Here is a 22,935-nt window from a genome sequence, read left to right on the forward strand (position 1 = left end):
TTTTAGTGGTGGAAGGGGTGCATGGAATACAGTGTATTCAATACACCATAAAAGCCACATTTAGAGTGCCTTTATGTTCAGCCGCTTTTCTCTGGTGGAGTAGAGAAGTCAGGGGAAATCCAGGCCTTGTTCATTTTTATAAGAGTCAACCGTCAACATTTTTAGTTGACAGGCGGATGCGCTTATCAGTTATTATGCCCCTAGCAGCACTAAATACCCGCTCTGACAAAAAGCTGGTGGCGGGGCCGGCCACCACCTCCAAGGCGTAGAGCACCAGTTCGTGCCACGTGCCCAGCTTGGACACCCATTAGTTGTAAGGCACACAGGATCACTGAGGATGCTGACACGGTCTGCTATGTACTCTTTCACCATATTCCAAAATTTTTTCCCTCCTTGTGACACTAGGCCACGCATCAGGGTGAGGGTGCTGGCGGCATGTCATAAAACTGTCCCAGGCCTTGGAGAGTGTTGCCCTGCCTCTGTTGGAACTGCTGTGTGTTCCAGTCGTCTCCCCCTCCTCGGTTGGCCAAGGAACTACGTACTATGCAGCCACTGTTGTCAGCTGGAAATTTTTGGAGCAATTTTTCCACAAGGACCTTCTGGTATTGCACCATTGTTCTCGTCCTCTCCACCACAGGAATGAGAGATGAGAAGTTCTCTTTTTAGCGGGGGTCAAGAAGGGTGAACAACCAGTAATCGGTGTTGGCCAAAATGCGTACAACGCGAGGGTCACGGGAAAGGCAGCCTAACATAAAGTCAGCCATGTGTGCCAATGTCCCAACAGACAAGACTTCGCTGTCCTCATCAGGAGGATGACTCTCAATCTCCTTATCCTCTTCCTCCTCTTCTACCCATCCACGCTGAACAGATGGAATAAAACTTCCATGGGTACTACCGTCTGTAGCAGAGGCAACCATCTCCTACTCCTCCTCGTTATCATCCAATTCACGTTGAGAAGACGAACTGAGGGTGGTTTGGCTATCACCCTGTTACTTCTTTCCCCCATTTCCACCTCTTCAGCATGCAAAGCGTCTGCCTTAATTGTGAGCAGCGAGCGTTTTCAGTAGACACAAAAGTGGTATGGTTACGCTGATAATAGCGTTATCGCCGCTCCACCATCTGTGTTGATTCCTCAAATTCGCGTAAAACCTCTCAGAGGTCAGGCATCAATACCCACTCATCGGTTGTGAAGAGCGGAAGCTAACTGGAAAGACGACCATGTTGCAGCTGGTATTCCACTACTGCTCTCTGCTGCTCACAAAGCCTGGCCAACATGTGGAACGTGGCGTTCCAGAGCATGCTCACGTCGCACAACAGGTGAGCTGGCAATTGCAAGTGCTGCTGCAGCATTGCCAGACCGGCGGAAGCTGTCGATGACTTGAGGAAATGGGCATACACACAGCGCACCTTAGTAGTAAAGGGTATATGTTTAGTCAAACTGCAAAGTGACAGGTGCCACGCCCCCTTTTATACTGATACCCCCGCCCCTTTTATATTGCTTGATATTAAATTTATATTGCTTGATATAAAATTTATAGTGCTTTATGGGATTTATATTGCTTAATATTAAATTTATAGTGCTTAATATTAAAATTTATATTGCTTGATATTAAATTTATATTGCTTGATATTAAAATTTATATTGCTTGATATTAAATTTATATTGCGTGATATTAATTTAATATAATAAAATAATTAAAAATCAAACGATGACAAATTTAATTCTTTTTAAAAATCTTTATTAAATTTTCCTTATTTACAACAGTCCCTTAGGGACAAACATGTTATTGTAATTACAGCATCCTATACATAAGGGTTTCATGCGTTTTGTTACAAATGAACGCACAATACGGTCATTTTTAGTGAACATTTTTAACACATTTTCAAAAGACATTCCTTTAGCGAGACATTGTAAGATATAGAAACAGTAATGGCTGCAGACCGTACTAATGGCGTCTTGTATTTGTCTGTTTTGATACCTTATAGTCCTTAGAATTTTTATATAAAAACTGCATAAAGTCGCCAGGAAATATTTCATTTGCGGGTGATAAACCATAACTATCCAAAAAAATAGATACATAATTCGGGTATAATACAATTAAAATCCAATGCTTCCCCGCTGATACGAATTATCCGTATTTACAATGTATGCCGAGGGCCTTTTTACATAGCGACAATTGACTATGGCCGTATAGTCATCGATGAAATTAACATCGGAGAGGTCATAGTACGGCACAAAAACTAATTTGAAAAGCTTGTCAGGGTCCGTGACTATGCTGGTACGTGACGTTAGAACGCTGTCCAAACTTACCCCACAAAGAGTTTAGGAACAGTTTTGAAATTTGTCTTTTTGCTGGTTTACAGCTATCTTATCAGATCGCAAAGCGGACATCTTTTTTTAAAAATGCATCTATGTAAGCCTTTTTTTTTTTAGAATCTGTTTTACACCAACTGGGATAACCGGAAGCCTCCTGTTTATCTCTGAGGTGTAATTTGATGTACGGGGCGAACGATCGTCTGTTGTGTTCGGAAAATGCCAGATCTCGTAGATCTCGGCAATCCTGTAACAGCTAAAACTAGTTCTATGGGCACCATGTACCGGTCAGGGAACGCTCGTCGTCTGTGTGGCTGCAAATGTCTTTCTGACAGTTCGAGGCGCATGTGTAACATAGCGGAAACATTAGTTTTTTATTTAGCTTTACAGGCAGGACCGGAAAAAATAAATCTCTGGGCGGGTACACTTTAACTCAGGCGGCGCATGCGCCGTTGGACTCAAGCGCGATCCTGTAACTGAATCGCACATGAGGAAGAGAAGACAGGCAGGCATCGGGGACGGCGCATGCGCGATTCAGTTACAGGATCGCGCTCGAGTCCGACGCGCATGCGCCGCCTGTAACAAGCGCGGTCCCAGAGACTGAGCCGGGTGTCAGTTACACTACTTAGAGGCGGGGTTAGGGCAGGGGAGTTACAGCCCGGAGTGAGGGAAGGCTACCCCCTTGACTTCTAGCGTGACTTGTGGAGCTGGAAACGAGGACTTTATAAGTCGTTTTTTTTCATTAATATACACCCCAGGAAAGCGGCACAAGAAGCATTGAAACACAATAAGGATAATCTATAAGGTACTGGTAATAGTTTATTAAGTTAAATCCTGGTGAAAGGTTCGCTTTAATGGTGTTAGTGCGACCGCCGTAAAGCGCGTCACGTGGTTCCAAAGTCGGAATTTCATTTTCAGAAAGTCTTTGACCCCCGAATCGTTTGCATCATTTCCCGCCACTGTTCCCACAGGACGCGGACGTAAATCCTTGTCTCTGTAGTCGGCTTTTCTGACTAGGAAAGATTGGTACAGCTGCCCGTAGGACGATTTAGTAAGCTCGTTGCTGTCATGCTCGTTATAGCACACAGGACACCCGTGATAAAAACAGCCCTGAAATTAAAAAGCGGTGTGTTTACCGTTAACAAATGCATACCCGTCCCAAAAATATTTACCGACCATTTTTTCACCGCCCTTTAACGCGTGTTGTATAGAAATGCCTTCAGCATGTTCAATGTACATGAGCCACTGCATAGCGGGTGTTGAAAATCGTTTCTGGGTCTTGTGGTAATTATCTGCAGGACAATCACTATGGTATTTTTGGGTAGAAATTTAAACCGTACATAGCCATGCACACGGATGCCAATGTGATAAGTTGGAGCGGATCAATACATTTAGTGACCGTTCTGTAATTCTTTTCACGTTTAATGTATTGCAGAACTTTTTGTTCCATCATGGCCATAATCGTGTCCCTGTAACACTCACAAGCCCTTCTCAAAACCTCAACATCCTGCTTACAGTATTTTAACTCTTCCTGAAACTTAAAGGTGTCATTTTTATGTTTCTCGTACCAATCCGTGAATTCTTTTTCTCACCGGGCATCATGTAATCGACGCCGTAATACATAGAGTCCGGTAGGACGCCTATGTAGTTTTTATTTTCTGCCGTGTTGAAAAAATGCGGGAAGTGACCCTTGGCGCCTGAAAACCCATACCCTCAGGCATCTTGCTGAGCTTCATAGGCATGAAATTTAGCGAGTCTATGAATAAAATTTTTAAGTCATTCAGCGTAACGCCACATTAACCGACCGCCTTGATTTATAATATCAATTTTTTATTTTTCATTAATCAACTCCTGTAAAACAAAATAAGCGTCATAGCGTCCTGCATTGTGAGCTATGAACGTGTACCCCTGAAAACTTACCATCGGCAAAAAATCGCACAAAGTCACGAGTACAGGATTTTCCGCTAAAATGCCAGGAGTTTGGGCCGTATAGTGTGGTTGCGTAAATGAAATTGGGTATATGCAAGCATTCAAAATTGTAAAAGATATACTTGTCAGTAATTTTTTGGGGATTGTATGGCTGCATGTAACAAACATGGTCGTCAAATTTGTCCACCTGTCCTCCGCAGATGTGCATTTTAAACCGTTACATTTGTGATCATCGCCGCAGTCTATATATCTGTAACAAAATCCGCAAAAAGTTTTTTCTTACAAAGAGCGTTATCACTAAGTGCCAGGTTTCTATGTGTTTCAAAACAATCCTCTGAACGACAATACGTCCTACATATCGGGCAACGTGTATTATTAGACTGCTCAACACAATTCGGTCTCTGGCACTCTTTACAAAACTGCATACACCCGTGTCGATATTTATGTTTGTATACAGTGCAACAAACGTCGCAAAAATAATAGAAACCGATAAAAGCTTTTCGATTTTTTATGCTATAATAATGCTTTTCATGTGCAATATATAGACGGTCTTTTATTTAGCTGTGCGGGCTGTGTGATAATAATGCCACTGACCCCTATTGTGGTACACAATTTTAATTGTGATGTTTAATTTTTTTTCAAATTCAGCAACGTCAGTAAAAGACACCAAATACCCCTCGGGTATTTGTAAGTCTCTATGCAGTTGTCGAGCTTTCTCTAACAATGCAACGTCGCTCAAAGCACCACCCTCCAAAATATCGTAAACACTAGCAGCCAGACAGACGTTATTATCGTAATTATTAAAATCGTATAAATGTTGTTTTTTACGATCAATAATCTGACTATACGCAACACCACTTAAACGCCTTCTGGCCCCACCACGTCGACACCTGACAATGATGACAACTAGTTTAAGTGTATTACCGGCTATGCACTCCGCGTTACTCTGTAAAGCGTTAGCGATATTGTCCAAAAATGTTTTGGCTCTAAATCCATCTCTAGAATACCTATTAGAAAAAATCTAATCAAACGTTTCGCCGCCGTCTAAACGCAATTGTATGAAATCACCCGGATCGGCGTCCCGGAAAACCCTATCTAACAATGTCTGTATAGAAGCGTGTATTGCATCAAGAGCATCAACAAATGAGCGAATGGATTCGAGGTTAGCGAATCTGAAGTGTTCCGTGTACATGGTACAATTAAAATTCGCTATGTCACTCTGTTGATGGTATACACGTTCTAGATAAACGGATCTAACGTTTTGTGGTTCAGGGGGTTCGTCTGTAACATCCGTGTTATAGGTCATGTCGTCATTTTGTGGGTCGCCTGCCTGAATACGCTTTGATTGCGTATTTGAAGGTCTGTTAGTGTGCGAGCTGTTTGGACGACTGTGCTCCGCTTGCGCTGTCTGCGATTGCTGATGTGTTTGTAAAGCATTCAGACGAGCCGACGCAACAGTCTTGTTACGACATTCCTGTCTTTTTTTAATAGCCATTTTGTTCGGACGTTCCGGCGTTGCATTGTTATGCCGGCGACGCCTTTTTTCTCTAGCTATTTTATAACGTTTAACTGAAAAACTGATTTTTATAGCCTGTTTTAACTTTCTAACCCTAGCACTTACAGTTGTTTTTGCGCTTTTAAAAGGTTGTTTACCTCCACCAGTCATCACTAGTCAGTCTCTGTCTAGCAGCTCTTTTTCAAGAGCGTCAAGATGCGTATTTGTTACGCGTAGCGTGTATTTGCCCCGCAGTAATTTTGCTGGGACTGTTAAACGCTAGAGTCGTAGAGTCTTTAACGTAACATTTTAAATACATCGCCACGTGCCATTTTGTCGTTACATTTCGCGATATCCCTCAACGCGTCGTACGTCTCTCCACCCCGGCAATAACAGGAATGGACAGGAGGCGCGTATTGCGGTTGGGGTTCGCTTGTCTGTTGTACTTTGCTGCATGTGTCTGGCGTATCAAATGTGATGCGCTTTTTACAAGGTATTACATCTTGCGTATTGGTTATTGGTGTTATGTCGCATAAAGCTGTAAAATAATTTATTACGCTAGTTGGCTCACCACGCTGCAGAAGCGGCTGCGGCGTTGTTAGAATTCTAGCTATCGGTGTAAACTGTTCCTGATGATGTTTTGTGGTTGATCGTCGTCTCTCTTTAACGACGCAGGATTGGTGTTTTCTTTTCTTTGGCTGAAATTTAAAAGCAAACATTAAGATATAAGTATTAAGAATTTCAAGCGCGCTAATTAAAACAGCTCACCGCGAAAGATAGATAGCTAAATATGTCATTACGACTTTTATTAAAAATTTAAAGACAAGCAGCTAGATGTAAGTATAAGATCTTCAAGCGTGCTAATTAAAGCAGAGCGCCGCGTAATATTAACTTATTGGCATCAGGACAGCGGATAATCGGCATTGCTGGATTTTCAGACCGCCAACTGTCCGCGGGCGCTGGTGCATGTCTCTGGTGGTTCTGGGAATAAGCAGTTCTTTGACAATTGCGTCACTACCAGGCATCTGAAAAACTTTAAATCACAAGGTTTGATTAAACAGCATTGTTCATACAAGCTTAAAAGTTATAGACATTGTTGTTTGATCAGATGTAGAGGGAGCCTTACCCGTTGTGTTAGATTTCTTTGATGCCGCTTTGGAGACACCGGTCTGGAGACACATTTTTCTTTCAGCGCTGCATTTAAAAAAAAAAGTATTATACTTATGGACAATGTTTAAATATATTACAGCAACAATGTGTTTTTGGGCCTTACGCTCTTTGCCATGCTTGCGACGCTTTTGAAGGAAATCATCGGCGAGTGTCGCTATGTCGTCAATTGTATACACTTTTCTTTTCAGTGCTGCGTTTTAAAAAAGTGTATTAGAAATATAGATAATGTTTAAAACCAACAACATCAAAGATGTCGATCGAGCCTTACGTTTTCCGGCTAGCCGGGTCGTTGTTTCATTTCAGGGCGCCCTGGGGTTGTGAGATCGATAACTCGCGCCGGATCGTTCTCCTTTAGATCGTCAGAATTGTTGTTGCTAGTAACTGCCATGTTTGAATGTTCTGTATTTTCAGTATCAACGTTTCCGTTCACAATTTTTAAAATGTCTCGGATTTGATCGTCTGTAATAAACGTGTATGAAATATAACTAGCGCTAAAACGATATATGTAATTAAAGCATAAGATGGTTATACTTACCGATCAGGCAAGGATTCGTCGGATTGTAATCAGGTTCGTTTGAAATGTCAGTATGGGCTATCGCCATACTGTGCGCCTCATCTGAAAGCAGTTGTGCCCCACCACCGCTCATGTACGACTCATAAAAATCGTCGGCCGCGATAAGCAGCTGCGCATCGGGATAATGTCATCTCCCCATAAATTTTGGTAAGAATCCATCTAAACAAATTGTATATTGTTAGTTAAAATATAGCAACATTTGTATGCTGTAAAAGAAAAGACATTTAGTTAGTGACGCATTACACCCTATAAATAAGCACAGTTACATAGATACAGATAACATAAGTCATATTCAATAAATAGTGAAAGATTTAAAAGCATAACAGACAAATGGTGCTTACCTTTGAGGTATTTAATGTCTTGGTGACGTATGCCTGTCCTAGCATACGTATCTCTGTGCTAGCCCTGCACAGACTGTGTCCTGTTTTTATAGGCGGGTCCTGTTGTAAACCACAACATGTGGCAACTATTAGCATATTCATTAGTTGATGTCTCTCAAATAGTTAGATTATGTTTTAAGAATTTATATGTTTATAGGCCTTTTTTATGTCCAAATCTTAATTTTATATCAAAAGCTTATCAAAATGTTATAAAAATGTTATATCAAAATGTTTTTATAAAATAGGATTTTATAAAAAAAGATTTTTAAAAAATTAAGTTTATGAAACTAGGCGTGTTATCAAAATAGGATTTTAGCAAAATGAAACTTATCAACCTGTATAATTTGATATAAATTCATATCAAAGTGGGTGGCTTTTATATCAAAAGCCATGTGCTTTTGTCTTCATTTGGAAACTGCTGGACATTAGATGTCGCCATCTGTAGGATGTCACCACCTGTAGTAAGATGTCATAACCTTTGCAGTATAAAGCCAAGCTTTAAACATATGTGCTTTTGTTTTAATTTGTAAACTGCCAGACATTAGATTTCAAAATCTGTAGCAAGATGTCAATTTCATTTGTAACTGCCGGACATTAGATTTCACCATCTGTAGTAAGCTGTCAGGAATCTCTCAAAAGCTCAACATCCTGCTTACAGTAGGCTTTTGTCTTCATTTGTAAACTGCCGGGCATTAGCAGTAATATGAGAAGATTGACTGGGAGGATGTCACCATCTGTATTAAGAATCTGGAAGAAGTGATAAACATTAATGGTCGAATACAAATGTAGTAAGAATCAATATAAATTTAATATCAAGCACTATAAATGTAATATTAAGCAATATAAATTTTATATCAAGCAATATAAAAGGGGCGGGGCTATCTGTATAAATAGGGGGCGTGGTACCTGTCACTTTGCAGTTTGACGAAACATATACCCCCTTACTACTCACCTTCACTAGTACTCATCAAATTGGGTAGGTTTTGAGAATCCGCTGAACCACTAGGTTGAACACGTGGGGTAGGCATGGTATGTGTGTGAGCTTGCCGAGCTCCAAAGCCGCCACCAAGTTACGACCATTATCAGACACAACGATGCCTGGTTCTAGGCTGAGTGGCGAGAGCCACAGCTCAGTCTGGTCCCTTATCCCCTGCCACAGCTCTGTGGCAGTGTGGTGTTTGTCACCTACCTCAGTTATTGATAGCTGTGTCTCATCCTCATCATGAACCTCTTGAGACACTAATTGCGGTTGCATTATTGGCAACTGTGTCTCATCATCATCATCAACCCTCGTGAAACACTAATTGCCATTCCCCACCATCAGCATCACGCCCACTTCCCCCCCGTCCCCTACTGCTCGCCTTGCGCATATTAAATGGTATATATGCTTGCAAGTATGTCACACGTACAGTAGCGCAGGTGTATGTGCAAATAAAGTACACAGAATGTCACAGATATTTTAGATGTGCACACGTTAAACAGGAGGTATAGCGTAAGTAATGTCGCTGTCACCACCGCCTAATAAAAAATTACACTGAATTAATGTCGCTGATATTTAGGTTGCACAAACGTTATACAGGAGGTATAGCGCAAGTAATGTCGCTGTCACCAATGGCTAATAAAAAATTACACTGAATGAATGTCACTGATATTTAGGATGCGCACACGTTAAACAGGAGGAATAGCGCAAGAAATGTCGCTGTCACCACCGCCTAATAAAAAACTACACTGAATGAATGTCACTGATATTTAGGATGCGCACACGTTAAACAGGAGTATAGCGCAAGTAATGTCGCTGTCACCAGCGGCTAATAAAAAATTACAATAAATGAATGTCACTAATATTTAGGATGCGCACACGTTCAACAAGAGGTATAGCGCAAGAAATGTTGCTGTCACTACTGCCTAATAAAAAATTACACTGAATAAATGTCACTGATATTTAGGTGCACACGTTAAACAGGAGGTATAGCGCAAGTAATGTTACTGTCACCAGCGGCTAATAAAAAATTACACTGAATTAATGTCACTGATATTTCATAGGCAAACGTTATACAGGAGATGTAGCGCAGGTAATGTAACTGTCCGCAGTGGACATCTTCTATGGAAAAAGTATACGGGATGTCACAGATATTTTTATTTTTAGGCTGCGTACACGTTAGACAGGAAATGTGGCGCAGATAATGTCGCTGTCTGCAGCGACCAAACAATTGCAAGCTATTTAGTGCAGGTTGCGCTAAAAATATATATTTCTGCCAGATACAACTATAGTCCTTAAAAGGACTTTTGGGTCTATAACAAGTATAAAAACTAAAATATGCTATTTCAATCCCTACACTATCTCTCCCTTCTGCTCTACAGCTCTGCCTGACTAATACTGAGCCGAACATGTGTCATCGGGTGCATACAGCACCCGATGACTCGTTCCGTCCAGCTAGTTACTGTAATGCCAGCAGCCAACATGGCTACGGCATTACAGTGAATGGCAGCACTTACCTGCACATTTATTGGCTGCGTAGCTGACTTCCAGCATCGAAGTATCTAAAAACAGCTGAATGCCAGGTGTGCCGGGTGTTGGATGCCTCCCAATCAGATATTGATAGCCTATCCTGAGATGGACCAATAATAATAAAAACCTTAAAGACCCCTTCAAGGAACATTTTTTTTTACTTTCATTTTTATTTTTCAAAAACATTTCCCTATTACTCTTTTGCAAAAAGGAGTCTGTCAACTGTAGTATCATTTTCAAACTAACTCTGAAAGTCCTGCTCCCTATTTATGATATATATAATATTTATACAGGGGCGTAGATAAGGGGGGGGGGATAGGGGGGTTCAAACCACCCCCCCAGAGTGTCTGTCCTCCTCAGGCTGGCGCTTCCATAAGGCAGACCAAGCGGCTGCCTTAGGGCGCACCCTGCACAGAGAAAGGGTGGGCGGAAAAACAACCCTTTTTTTTTAATCACTTACTTGCCAGCAGCGCAGCGCTGCCGGCGCCCTCCCCAGCCAGTGTTCACTCTAAGCTGCGCTTGTGTTAAGCCACAGATAGGAGCAGGAGGCTGCTGATTGGCCAGTATCAGCTAGCTGCCCTGCCATTGGTCCATCCTTTCACACCCCCTTCTCTCTGGAGCTGAACACAGCAGGAGGCAGGCGTTCTCACAGTGGATCATGTGACCATGAAGGAGCATGTGACCAGTGACCTCACAGACCTCCTTCTAACAAATCCATTCTAGCATCTACCCAGCATGTATGGCAGGACTCTGCTGAGCAAAGACCATGTGCCCAGGTGAGGTGACCACAGAAGTGCCCTGGCATCTGTCTGCTGCTGGAAGCTCAATGTGGAGCTTTATGAATGTAAAAACTAATACCCAAGAGGCTAAACAAAACCCTGCTTGTCTGCTTCTGACCCTAATCTTAACACATAACGTTCATTTGATTGCAATTACTCTAACACCTAAAGGGATTTTTTTAAAGCCTGCTGTTTCTCTAGGTGACCTTATGCTGATAGTAGTGTTAATAGAGTCTCAAAGGTCTGTAAAAGTAGGGTAACTGCTTTTATAGACCCTTGAGACTATTAACACTACTATAAACATAAGGTCACCTAGAGAAAGAGCAAGTTTTTTAAATATTTTTTTTCCTTTAGGTGTTAAAACATAACTTATTTGATTTCTAGAACACCTAAAGGAAAACAAATAAAAAACCTGCTGTTTCCAAGATGACCTTATGTTGATAGTAGTGGTAATAAAGTCTGAAAGGTCTATAGAAGCAGTTACCCTATTTTTACAGACCTTTGAGGCTCTATAGCACTACTGTCAACTTACGGTCATCTAGAGACACAGCAGGTTTTTAAAATATTTTTCCTTTAGGTATTACAGCAATCAAATGAAAGTTATGTTTTAACACCTAAAGGAAAAACATAATTAAAAAAAAATAATGTTTCTCTAAATGACCTGATGTTGATAGTAGTGTTAATAGAGTCTCAAAGGTTTGTAAAAATAGTGTACCTGCTTCTATAGACCTTTGAGACTCTATTACCACTACTTTTAGCATAAGATCATCTGGAGAAACATCAGGTTTTTTAAATTATTATTTTTTCTTTAGGTGTTATAACGTTCAAATGGAGGGGAGAAATGTGACATGGGTGAGGATGGGGTTACATGATGGGCCGGAGACAATGTCTGTAGTCTGTCTGTGCCATGGACGGGGAGAAATATGACATGGAGGGCTGATGGCTAACATGGGGATTGGTTTAGGAATGATATGGCTGGTATATTTTTTCAAACCCTGGTGTGTCTGCTAGATAAAGTCTTATAATTTGAGAAAGCTGAACCCCCCCAGGAAAAAAATGTATCTAAGGCCCTGTATATATATATATATATATATATATATATATATATACAGTACAGACCAAAAGTTTGGACACATCTTCTCATTCAAAGAGTTTTCTTTATTTTCATGACTATGAAGGCATCAAAACTATGAATTAACACATGTGGAATTATATACATAACAAACAAGTGTGAAACAACTGAAAATATGTCATATTTTAGGTTCTTCAAAGTAGCCACCTTTTGCTTTGATTACTGCTTTGCACACTCTTGGCATTCTCTTGATGAGCTTCAAGGGGTAGTCCCCTGAAATGGTCTTCCAACAGTCTTGAAGGAGTTCCCAGAGATGCTTAGCACTTTTTGGCCCTTTTGCCTTCACTCTGCAGTCCAGCTCACCCCAAACCATCTCGATTGGGTTCAGGTCCGGTGACTGTGGAGGCCAGGTCATCTGGCGCAGCACCCCATCACTCTCCTTTATGGTCAAATAGCCCTTACTTTCAAAGTTTTTCCCCAATTTTTCGGCTGACTGACTGACCTTAATTTCTTAAAGTAATGATGGCCACTCGTTTTTCTTTACTTAGCTGCTTTTTCTTTCCATAATACAAATTCTAACAGTCTATTTAGTAGGACTATCAGCTGTGTATCCACCTGACTTCTCCTCAACGCCACTGATGGTCCCAACCCCATTTATAAGGCAAGAAATCCCACTTATTAAACCTGACAGGGCACACCTGTGAATTGAAAACCATTTCAGTGGACTACCTTGAAGCTCATCAAGAGAATGCCAAGAGTGTGAAAAGCAGTAATCAAAGCAAAAGGTGCTACTTTGAAGAACCTAGAATATGACATATTTTCAGTTGTTTCACATTTGTTTGTTATGTATATAATTCCTGTTAATTCATAGTTTTGATGCCTTCAGTGTGAATCTACAATTTTCATAGTCATGAAAAAAAGAAAACTCTTTGAATGAGAAGGTGTGTCCAAACTTTTGGTCTGTACTGTATGTATATATATATATATATATATATATATATAAAAAAGGAAAAATGGCGGCACTGGAAACAAACATATGGGTGCTACGTCCAGGATATAGCTGCTTACCCCAGATGAACAAAAACGAAACAAGGACAGCACTCCAGGTAAAAAAAAGTGGTATTTAATCACCCATGCAGATGGCAACGTTTCAGCTCAAACAAGAGCCTTTTTCAAGCCTTAAATACCACTTTTTTACCTGGAGTGCTGTCCTTGTTTCGTTTTTATATATATATATATATAATATATCAGATATTTTCAAACGGTGGGCGGTTGCTGTGCTGTTGGAGATTCAAGGTCTGATGTCTCCAGTTTCACCTCATAGGTATCCTGCTCCTCGCAGCTCATTTCAGAAGTCTTACAGATGGGGATAATGTCTCGCAGTGTCAGGCACGTTCAGTCTGAGGTTTCATTCATGAAGTATTCATCAGCCCGGTGGGGTTCGCTGGTGATAGTTTTTACCATGCTGCAAGCAAGCAAAGTCATCTGTTGTTTTCTTTCAGGAGACGGCGAATCTTCCTCCCAACCAACAGTACAACTTCAATGTCTACAAATTCCGGTATCGGTGGCAAAAACGCATTTTACAGGTAACATATTAAACTTTTACTGCTGCAGCTTAAACTTGCAATAGAGGACAGCACTCTCCATAGTTGGGATGGGATTAAATATTAAAATCCAGTAAATTATAGAAAAGCCAAACCTCCCAATTCCCGTCTGAGAAGAGTTTTCTTTTCCTCTTTCCTGGAGGTGTTGCCAGAATGGTTTTTACTGTTCTTTTAATGTAAATGGATAACTGTACAGCAATGCAGTACTCATTCCAATAATTCACACAGTTTTCTATATGATCAAACAGCGCATCAAGAGTGCTCAACCCTATGTTTTTTTTCATACAAAGCCACTAGGGCCACTAGCCACAACTACTAGGGAGAGTTAGGAGGCTACTGTGTAGTGTTTATGAATTAAACTGAATAATAACGTTAGGTACCTTAGCTCCCCCTAATGGTGCCTGCAGGCAGCTAGAATGTTATCATGCAACACTATGTGATAGAGAATTTGAGCTAAAACAGAACCCTGACTGCTACAAAGTTATATTAGGAAATGAATCAGTGCATAATTATATACCTCTTCAGAGTAAGCGTCCATTCACACATTCGCAACTGTTTTGCAGTCTGCAAATTGCGGATCCGCAAAACATGGACACACATGGACAGCACTATGATGAAATGCCTTTTATTGTCCGTGGCTGTGGACAAGAATAAGACATGTTCTATTTTTTTGCGGGGCCGCGGAACGGAAGTGCATCTTTTGCGGCCCCATTGAAAATGAATGCGGATGTGGACCCATTTTGCAGATGTGTAAATAGACCCTAAAGAAAAAAATAAGCAGTTGGTGGGCCTTTAAACATTGAGCCTGCTTGTGCGTGCAGCAGGCACATTGCTGACGGTTCTCTGCTATTTCAAACAGCAGAGGCCCGTGGTTAATGTCCGCAACCGGCAATAATGCCGATTGTGATCATTACAGTCTTTAGATGCTGTGCTCAAATGTGATCACAGCATCGGGGATGCCGGTCAGTATTTCTAATAGACTGGGTCTCTCTGAAGGGACCCAGCATATTAGAGTTGCAGTTCCTATGTTGGCCAGCAGGCGTCAGGCCAACATAGGAGGTCAGCAATTAGAGAATTACTATAGTCCTTATGGGAGTATAGTAATATTCTCTAAAAAACTAAGTAGTGGACATTGTAGCCTCCGAGAGGAGCTACAAAAAATGTAAAAAAATTAAAAGAAATGTAAAAACTAATTTAAAAAATCTAAAAATTTAAATCACCTCCCCCCCTTTCCTTATAAAAAAAATGTAAAAATAATAATAATACATAAATAATAAAAAATATATACATCATGGGCATCACGGAGTCCAAAAACACCCATACTATTAAAATATAAAAATGTTTTTCGGTGAATGGCATTACGGAAAAAAGTATCAAAAAGTATCAAAATACCCCAAAAAGACACACACTGCAAAATGGTATCAACAAAACCTACAGATCATCCGCAAAAAAATTAGCCCACAAACAGCTCAGTAAACAAAAAAAAGTTATGGGGGTCAGAATATGGTGATGAAAAAACATATATTTTTTAACGTATTTATTTTTTCCCAGTATTTAAACATATAAAACCTATACATATGTGGTATCGTTGTAAACGTACTGGCCCAGAGAATTAAGGGCACAGGTCAGTTTTGCCACATAGATAACGCCGTAGGGACAAAACCTGTAAAACTGTGGAGTAATTGAATTTTTTTTCCATGTTCCACCCCATTTGGAGTTTTTTTTCCCACTTCCCACTACATTGTATACCATATTAAATGATGGCATTAGAAATTACAACTTGTCTGGCAAAAAACAAGCCCTTATCATATGGATATGTGAAAGGAAAACTAAAAAAGTTATGGCTCCAGGAAGACATGGAAGAAAAATGAAAACGCAAAAACAAAAGAAAAACTCCTATCCTAAGGGTTAAAGGACTATTGCAGTTTCAGCACATAATTGTTACGTTGTATAATGAATAGTTTTTCTTCTAATACTTTACTTATGGTTTTAAAGGGAACCTGTCATCACAAAATTGCAGTACAATTTGCAGGCAGCATGTTACAGAGCAGGAAGAGCTGAGTGGATTGATATATAGTTTTGCGGGAAAAGATTCAGCACAACTTGCATTTAGGATTCTCCTGCTCTACTGCTCTATAACATGCTGTCTGCAGATTTACTGCATTTTCATGATGACAGATTCCCTTTAAAGATATCTATTTGCTTGGCACTTAGGGCTCGTTCACACAAATGATTTTTGCGTTCCGTATACGGGACATTTTTTGAGTTCCGTATACGATCCGTATACGGAACCATTAATTTCAATGGTTCCACAAAAATAAAACGGCATGTACTCCGTATGCATTCCATTTCTGTATTTTCATTTTTCCGTTCCGTTCAAAGCAGGGCCGGACTGGGACAAAAAATAGGCCCAGGCATTTTTGACTGAGCAGCCCAATCACATGACCCCCAACAGGCCCCACCCCCTGGCAGTCTAGGGGCGGAGACAAAACGGGAAGCACAATTGAGAGGCAGGGCCAGCCACCATTAAGATAGGAAGGCTTCAGCCAACACACAAGCTTCTTTGGGGGTCCCCAGGTGACATTAGGGGTCATCCCCAGAAGAAGCCAGATTACTGGCGAAAGGGCGTTGGGTCAGGAGGTGGCTGAGAGATCGACACACCACTCAGGGTATGCTTATCCTTTTCTTTTAACCACCTCAGCCCCCAGTGCTTAAACACCCTGAAAGACCAGGCCACTTTTTACACTTCTGACCTACACTACTTTCACCGTTTATTGCTCGGTCATGCAACTTACCACCCAAATGAATTTACCTCCTTTTCTTCTCACTAATAGAGCTTTCATTTGGTGGTATTTCATTGCTGCTGACATTTTTACTTTTTTTGTTATTAATCGAAATTTAACGATTTTTTAGCAAAAAAATGACATTTTTCACTTTCAGTTGTAAAATTTTGCAAAAAAAACGACATCCATATATAAATTTTGCTCTAAATTTATTGTTCTACATGTCTTTGATAAAAAAAAAATGTTTGGGTAAAAAAAAAATGGTTTGGGTAAAAGTTATAGCGTTTACAAACTATGGTACAAAAATGTGAATTTCCGCTTTTTGAAGCAGCTCTGACTTTCTGAGCACCTGTCATGTTTCCTGAGGTTCTACAATGCCCAGACAGTACAAACACCCCACAAATGACCCCATTTCGGAAAGTACACACCCTAAGGTATTCGCTGATGGGCATAGTGAGTTCATCGAACTTTTTTTTTTTGTCACAAGTTAGCGGAAAATGATGATTATTTTTTTTTTTTTACTTACAAAGTCTCATATTCCACTAACTTGTGACAAAAAATAAAAAGTTCTATGAACTCACTATGCCGATCAGCGAATACCTTGGGGTCTCTTCTTTCCAAAATGGGGTCACTTGTGGGTAGTTATACTGCCCTGGCATTCTAGGGGCCCAAATGTGTGGTAAGGAGTTTGAAATCAAATTCTGTAAAAAAATGACCTGTGAAATCCGAAAGGTGCTCTTTGGAATATGGGCCCCTTTGCCCACCTAGGCTTCAAAAAAGTGTCACACATCTGGTATCTCCGTACTCAGGAAAGGTGGGGAATGTGTTTTGGGATGTCATTTTACATATACCCATGCTGGTGAGAGAAATATCTTGGCAAAAGACTTTTTTTCCCATTTTTTTATACAAAGTTGGCATTTGACCAAGATATTTATCTCACCCAGCATGGGTATATGTAAAAAGACACCCCAAAACACATTCCCCACCTTCTCCTGAGTACGGAGATACCAGATGTGTGACACTTTTTTGCAGCCTAGGTGGGCAAAGGGCCCATATTCCATAGAGCACTTTTCGGATTTCACAGGTCATTTTTACAGAATTTGATTTCAAACTCCTTACCACACATTTGGGCCCCTAGAATACCAGGGCAGTATAACTACCCCACAAGTGACCCCATCTTGGAAAGAAGACACCCCAAGGTATTCCGTGAGGGGCATGGCGAGTTCCTAGAATTTTTTATTTTTTGTCACAAGTTAGTGGAAAATGATGATTTTTTTTTATTTTATTTTTTTCATACAAAGTCTCATATTCCACTAACTTGTGACAAAAAAAAAAACTTCCATGAACTCACTATGCCCATCAGCGAATACCTTGGGGTCTCTTCTTTCCAAAATGGGGTCACTTGTGGGTAGTTATACTGCCTGGGCATTGTAGGGGCCCAAATGTGTGGTAAGGAGTTTGAAATCAAATTCTGTAAAAAATGACGAGTGAAATCCGAAAGGTGCTCTTTGGAATATGGGCCCCTTTGCCCACCTAGGCTGCAAAAAAGTGTCACACATCTGGTATCTCCGTACTCGGGAGAAGTTGGGGAATGTGTTTTGAGGTGTCATTTTACATATACCCATGCTAGGTGAGATAAATATCTTGGTCAAATGCCAACTTTGTATAAAAAAAATGGAAAAGTTGTCTTTTGCCAAGATATTTCTCTCACCCAGCATGGGTATATGTAAAATGACACCCCAAAACACATTCCCCAACTTCTACTGAATACGGAGATACCAGATGTGTGACACTTTTTTGCAGCCTAGGTGGGCAAAGGGGCCCATATTCCAAAGAGCACCTTTCGGATTTCACTCGTCATTTTTTACAGAATTTGATTTCAAACTCCTTACCACACATTTGGGCCCCTAGAATGCCAGGGCAGTATAACTACCCATCAGTGACCCCATTTTGGAAAGAAGAGACCCCAAGGTATTCGCTGATGGGCATAGTGAGTTCATGGAAGTTTTTATTTTTTTCACAAGTTAGTGGAATATGAGACTTTGTATGAAAAAAAAAAAAAAAATAAATCATCATTTTCCACTAACTTGTGACAAAAAATAAAAAATTCTAGGAACTCGCCATGCCCCACACGGAATACCTTGGGGTGTCTTCTTTCCAAAATGGGGTCACTTGTGGGGTAGTTATACTGCCCTGGCATTTTCCAGGGGCCCTAATGTGTGGTAAGTAGGTAAATGACCTGTGAAATCCTAAAGGTGCTCTTTGGAATGTGGGCCCCTTTGCCCACCTAGGCTGCAAAAAAGTGTCACACATGTGGTATCGCCGTATTCAGGAGACGTTGGGGAATGTGTTTTGGGGTGTCATTTTACATATACCCATGCTGGGTGAGAGAAATATCTTGGCAAAAGACAACTTTTCCCATTTTTTTATACAAAGTTGGCATTTGACCAAGATATTTATCTCACCCAGCATGGGTATATGTAAAATGACACCCCAAAACACATTCCCCAACTTCTCCTGAGTACGGCGATACCACATGTTTGACACTTTTTTGCAGCCTAGATGCGCAAAGGGGCCCAAATTCATTTTAGGAAAGCATTTTTAGACATTTGGATACCAGACTTCTTCTCACGCTTTGGGGCCCCTAGAATGCCAGGGCAGTATAAATACCCCACATGTGACCCCATTTTGGAAAGAAGACACCCCAAGGTATTCAATGAGGGGCATGGCGAGTTCATAGAAATTTTTTTTTTTGGGCACAAGTTAGCGGAAATTGATATTTTTTCCGCTAACTTGGGACAAAAATTTCAATCTTTCATGGACTCAATATGCCCCTCACGGAATACCTGGGGGTGTCTTCTTTCCGAAATGGGGTCACATGTGGGGTATTTATACTGCCCTGGCATTCTAGGGGCCCTAAAGCGTGAGAAGAAGTCTGGAATATAAATGTCTAAAAAATTTTACGCATTTGGATTCCGTGAGGGGTATGGTGAGTTCATGTGAGATTTTATTTTTTGACACAAGTTAGTGGAATATGAGACTTTGTAAGAAAAAAAAAAAAAAATTCCGCTAACTTGGGCCAAAAAAATGTCTGAATGGAGCCTTACAGAGGGGTGATCAATGACAGGGGGTGATCAATGACAGGGGGGGATCAATGACAGGGGGGTGATCAGGGATTTATATGGGGTGATAACCACAGTCATTGATCACGCCCGTGTAAGGCTTCATTCAGACGTCCGTATGCGTTTTGCGGATCCGATCCATCTATCAGTGCATCCGTAAAAATCATGCGGACATCTGAATGAAGCTTTACAGGGGGGTAATCAATGACAGGGGTGTAATCAATGACAGGGGGGTGATCAGGGAGTCTATATGGGGTGATAACCACAGTCATTGATCATGCCCCTGTAAGGCTTCATTCAGACGTCCGGATGCGTTTTGCGGATCCGATCCATCTATCAGTGCATCCGTAAAAATCATGCGGACATCTGAATGGAGCTTTACAGGGGGGTAATCAATGACAGGGGTGTAATCAATGACAGGGGGGTGATCAGGGAGTCTGTATGGGGTGATAACCACAGTCATTGATCACGCCCCTGTAAGGCTTCATTCAGACGTCCGTATGCGTTTTGCGGATCCGATCCATCTATCAGTGCATCCGTAAAAATCATGCGGACATCTGAATGGAGCTTTACAGGGGGTAATCAATGACAGGGGTGTAATCAATGACAGGGGGGTGATCAGGGAGTCTATATGGGTGATAACCACAGTCATTGATCACGCCCCTGTAAGGCTTCATTCAGACGTCCGTATGCGTTTTGCGGATCCGATCCATCTATCAGTGGATCCGTAAAAATCATGCGGACATCTGAATGGAGCTTTACAGGGGGGTAATCAATGACAGGGGGGGTGATCAATGACAGGGGGGTGATCAGGGAGTCTATATGGGGTGATAACCATAGTCATTGATCATGCCCCTGTAAGGCTTCATTCAGACGTCCGGATGCGTTTTGCGGATCCGATCCATCTATCAGTGCATCCGTAAAAATCATGCGGACATCTGAATGGAGCTTTACAGGGGGTTGATCAATGACAGGGGGGTGATCAGGGAGTCTATATGGGGTGATAACCACAGTCATTGATCACGCCCCTGTAAGGCTTCATTCAGACGTCCGATGCGTTTTGCGGATCCGATCCATCTATCAGTGGATCCGTAAAAATCATGCGGACATCTGAATGGAGCTTTACAGGGGGGTAATCAATGACAGGGGGGGTGATCAATGACAGGGGGGTGATCAGGGAGTCTATATGGGGTGATAACCACAGTCATTGATCATGCCCCTGTAAGGCTTCATTCAGACGTCCGGATGCGTTTTGCGGATCCGATCCATCTATCAGTGCATCCGTAAAAATCATGCGGACATCTGAATGGAGCTTTACAGGGGGTTGATCAATGACAGGGGGGTGATCAGGGAGTCTATATGGGGTGATAACCACAGTCATTGATCACGCCCCTGTAAGGCTTCATTCAGACGTCCGGATGCGTTTTGCGGATCCGATCCATCTATCAGTGGATCCGTAAAAATCATGCGGACATCTGAATGGAGCTTTACAGGGGGGTAATCAATGACAGGGGGGGTGATCAATGACAGGGGGGTGATCAGGGAGTCTATATGGGGTGATAACCACAGTCATTGATCATGCCCCTGTAAGGCTTCATTCAGACGTCCGGATGCGTTTTGCGGATCCGATCCATCTATCAGTGCATCCGTAAAAATCATGCGGACATCTGAATGGAGCTTTACAGGGGGTTGATCAATGACAGGGGTGTGATCAGGGAGTCTATATGGGGTGATAACCACAGTCATTGATCACGCCCCTGTAAGGCTTCATTCAGACGTCCGGATGCGTTTTGCGGATCCGATCCATCTACCAGTGGATCCGTAAAAATCATGCGGACATCTGAATGGAGCTTTACAGGGGGTTGATCAATGACAGGGGGGTAATCAATGACAGGGGGGGTGATCAGGGAGTCTATATGGGGTGATAACCACAGTCATTGATCATGCCCCTGTAAGGCTTCATTCAGACGTCCGGATGCGTTTTGCGGATCCGATCCATCTATCAGTGCATCCGTAAAAATCATGCGGACATCTGAATGGAGCTTTACAGGGGGGGTGATCAATGACAGGGGTGTAATCAATGACAGGGGGGTGATCAGGGAGTCTATATGGGGTGATCAGGGGCTAATAAGGGGTTAATAAGTGACGGGGGGGGTGTAGTGTAGTGTAGTGGTGCTTGGTGGGACTTTACTGAGCTACCTGTGTCCTCTGGTGGTCGATCCAAACAAAGGGGACCACCAGAGGACCAGGTAGCAGGTATATTAGACGCTGTTATCAAAACAGCGTCTAATATACCTGTTAGGGGTTAAAAAAACACATCTCCAGCCTGCCAGCGAACGATCGCCGCTGGCAGGCTGGAGATCAACTCTCTTACCTTCCGTTCCTGTGAGCGCGCGCGCCTGTGTGCGCGCGTTCACAGGAAATCCCGGCTCACGCGAGATGACGCGTATACTGTATGCGTCGCTGAGCGCAGGGCTGCCACCTCCGGAACGCGAATCTGCGTACAGCGGTCCGGAGGTGGTTAATCACCAAGTCTGTTTATCCTCAGATTTGTCTCCATTTGCCATTGCTTGGGGCTTATTGTCTTGAGGTGTCTTGGTGACCAGCATCTGATTATTATAATATATTTTTCCCTGACTCCTGGTCTGCTGACCTCCCAGCCCCTCCTTGGGTCCTATTCCTCTCCCTTGTGTTCCACCTTTGGGCTGCCTTTTTTTATCTTCATGTATGTATTTTACATTGTCAATAAAGTTTATTTATATTTATTATGCAAAGATTTTTGTGCAATTTCTTTGGTGATAGTTAAGGCTCCTTGTGGGTCCGCAATTCTTTGCGATTTTTTCTGTCAGGTAACAATTTGGTAGCCCTTATAATGTGTGACAGTAGAACCCCCCCCCCTCCCTTATAATGTGCACCAGTACAAAAAATGCCCCGTTGTGTGGCAGTAAAAAAATAAATACCTCCTCTTAGTGCCCCCAGTAGAGCCAATTACCCAGAGTGCCCTCATGTGTTCCAATGACCCGTACTGTGTGCCACTACAAAAAACACTTAGTGCCACCAGTTGAGCTTAGGTGCCCATAGTGACCTTATAATTTGTGCCAGTATAAAATACTGCTATATAGTCCCACCAGAAGATGCCCCCATAGTGCTCCTTCCCCGTCTCTATAGTGCTTCCCCGTCTCCATAGTGCCCTCCATAATGTGG

At 41.8% G+C, this 22,935-nt stretch overlaps 1 protein-coding gene across 2 annotated transcripts in view; it reads left to right on the top strand.

Annotated features, from left to right (window-relative positions):
- Nucleotides 1-22,935, top strand: part of LOC121005103 (disheveled-associated activator of morphogenesis 1-like) — a 314,210-nt gene that overhangs the window by 85,384 nt on the left and 205,891 nt on the right. For both annotated transcript variants that reach the window (XM_040437659.1, XM_040437660.1), the window contains exon 3: nt 13,725-13,808. In XM_040437659.1, coding sequence (XP_040293593.1) covers nt 13,725-13,808 — 84 coding nt within the window. The remainder of the gene's footprint in view (nt 1-13,724; nt 13,809-22,935) is intronic.

The sequence above is a fragment of the Bufo bufo genome, chromosome 6 (genome assembly GCF_905171765.1).
Source record: "Bufo bufo chromosome 6, aBufBuf1.1, whole genome shotgun sequence".
NCBI lineage: Eukaryota > Metazoa > Chordata > Amphibia > Anura > Bufonidae > Bufo > Bufo bufo.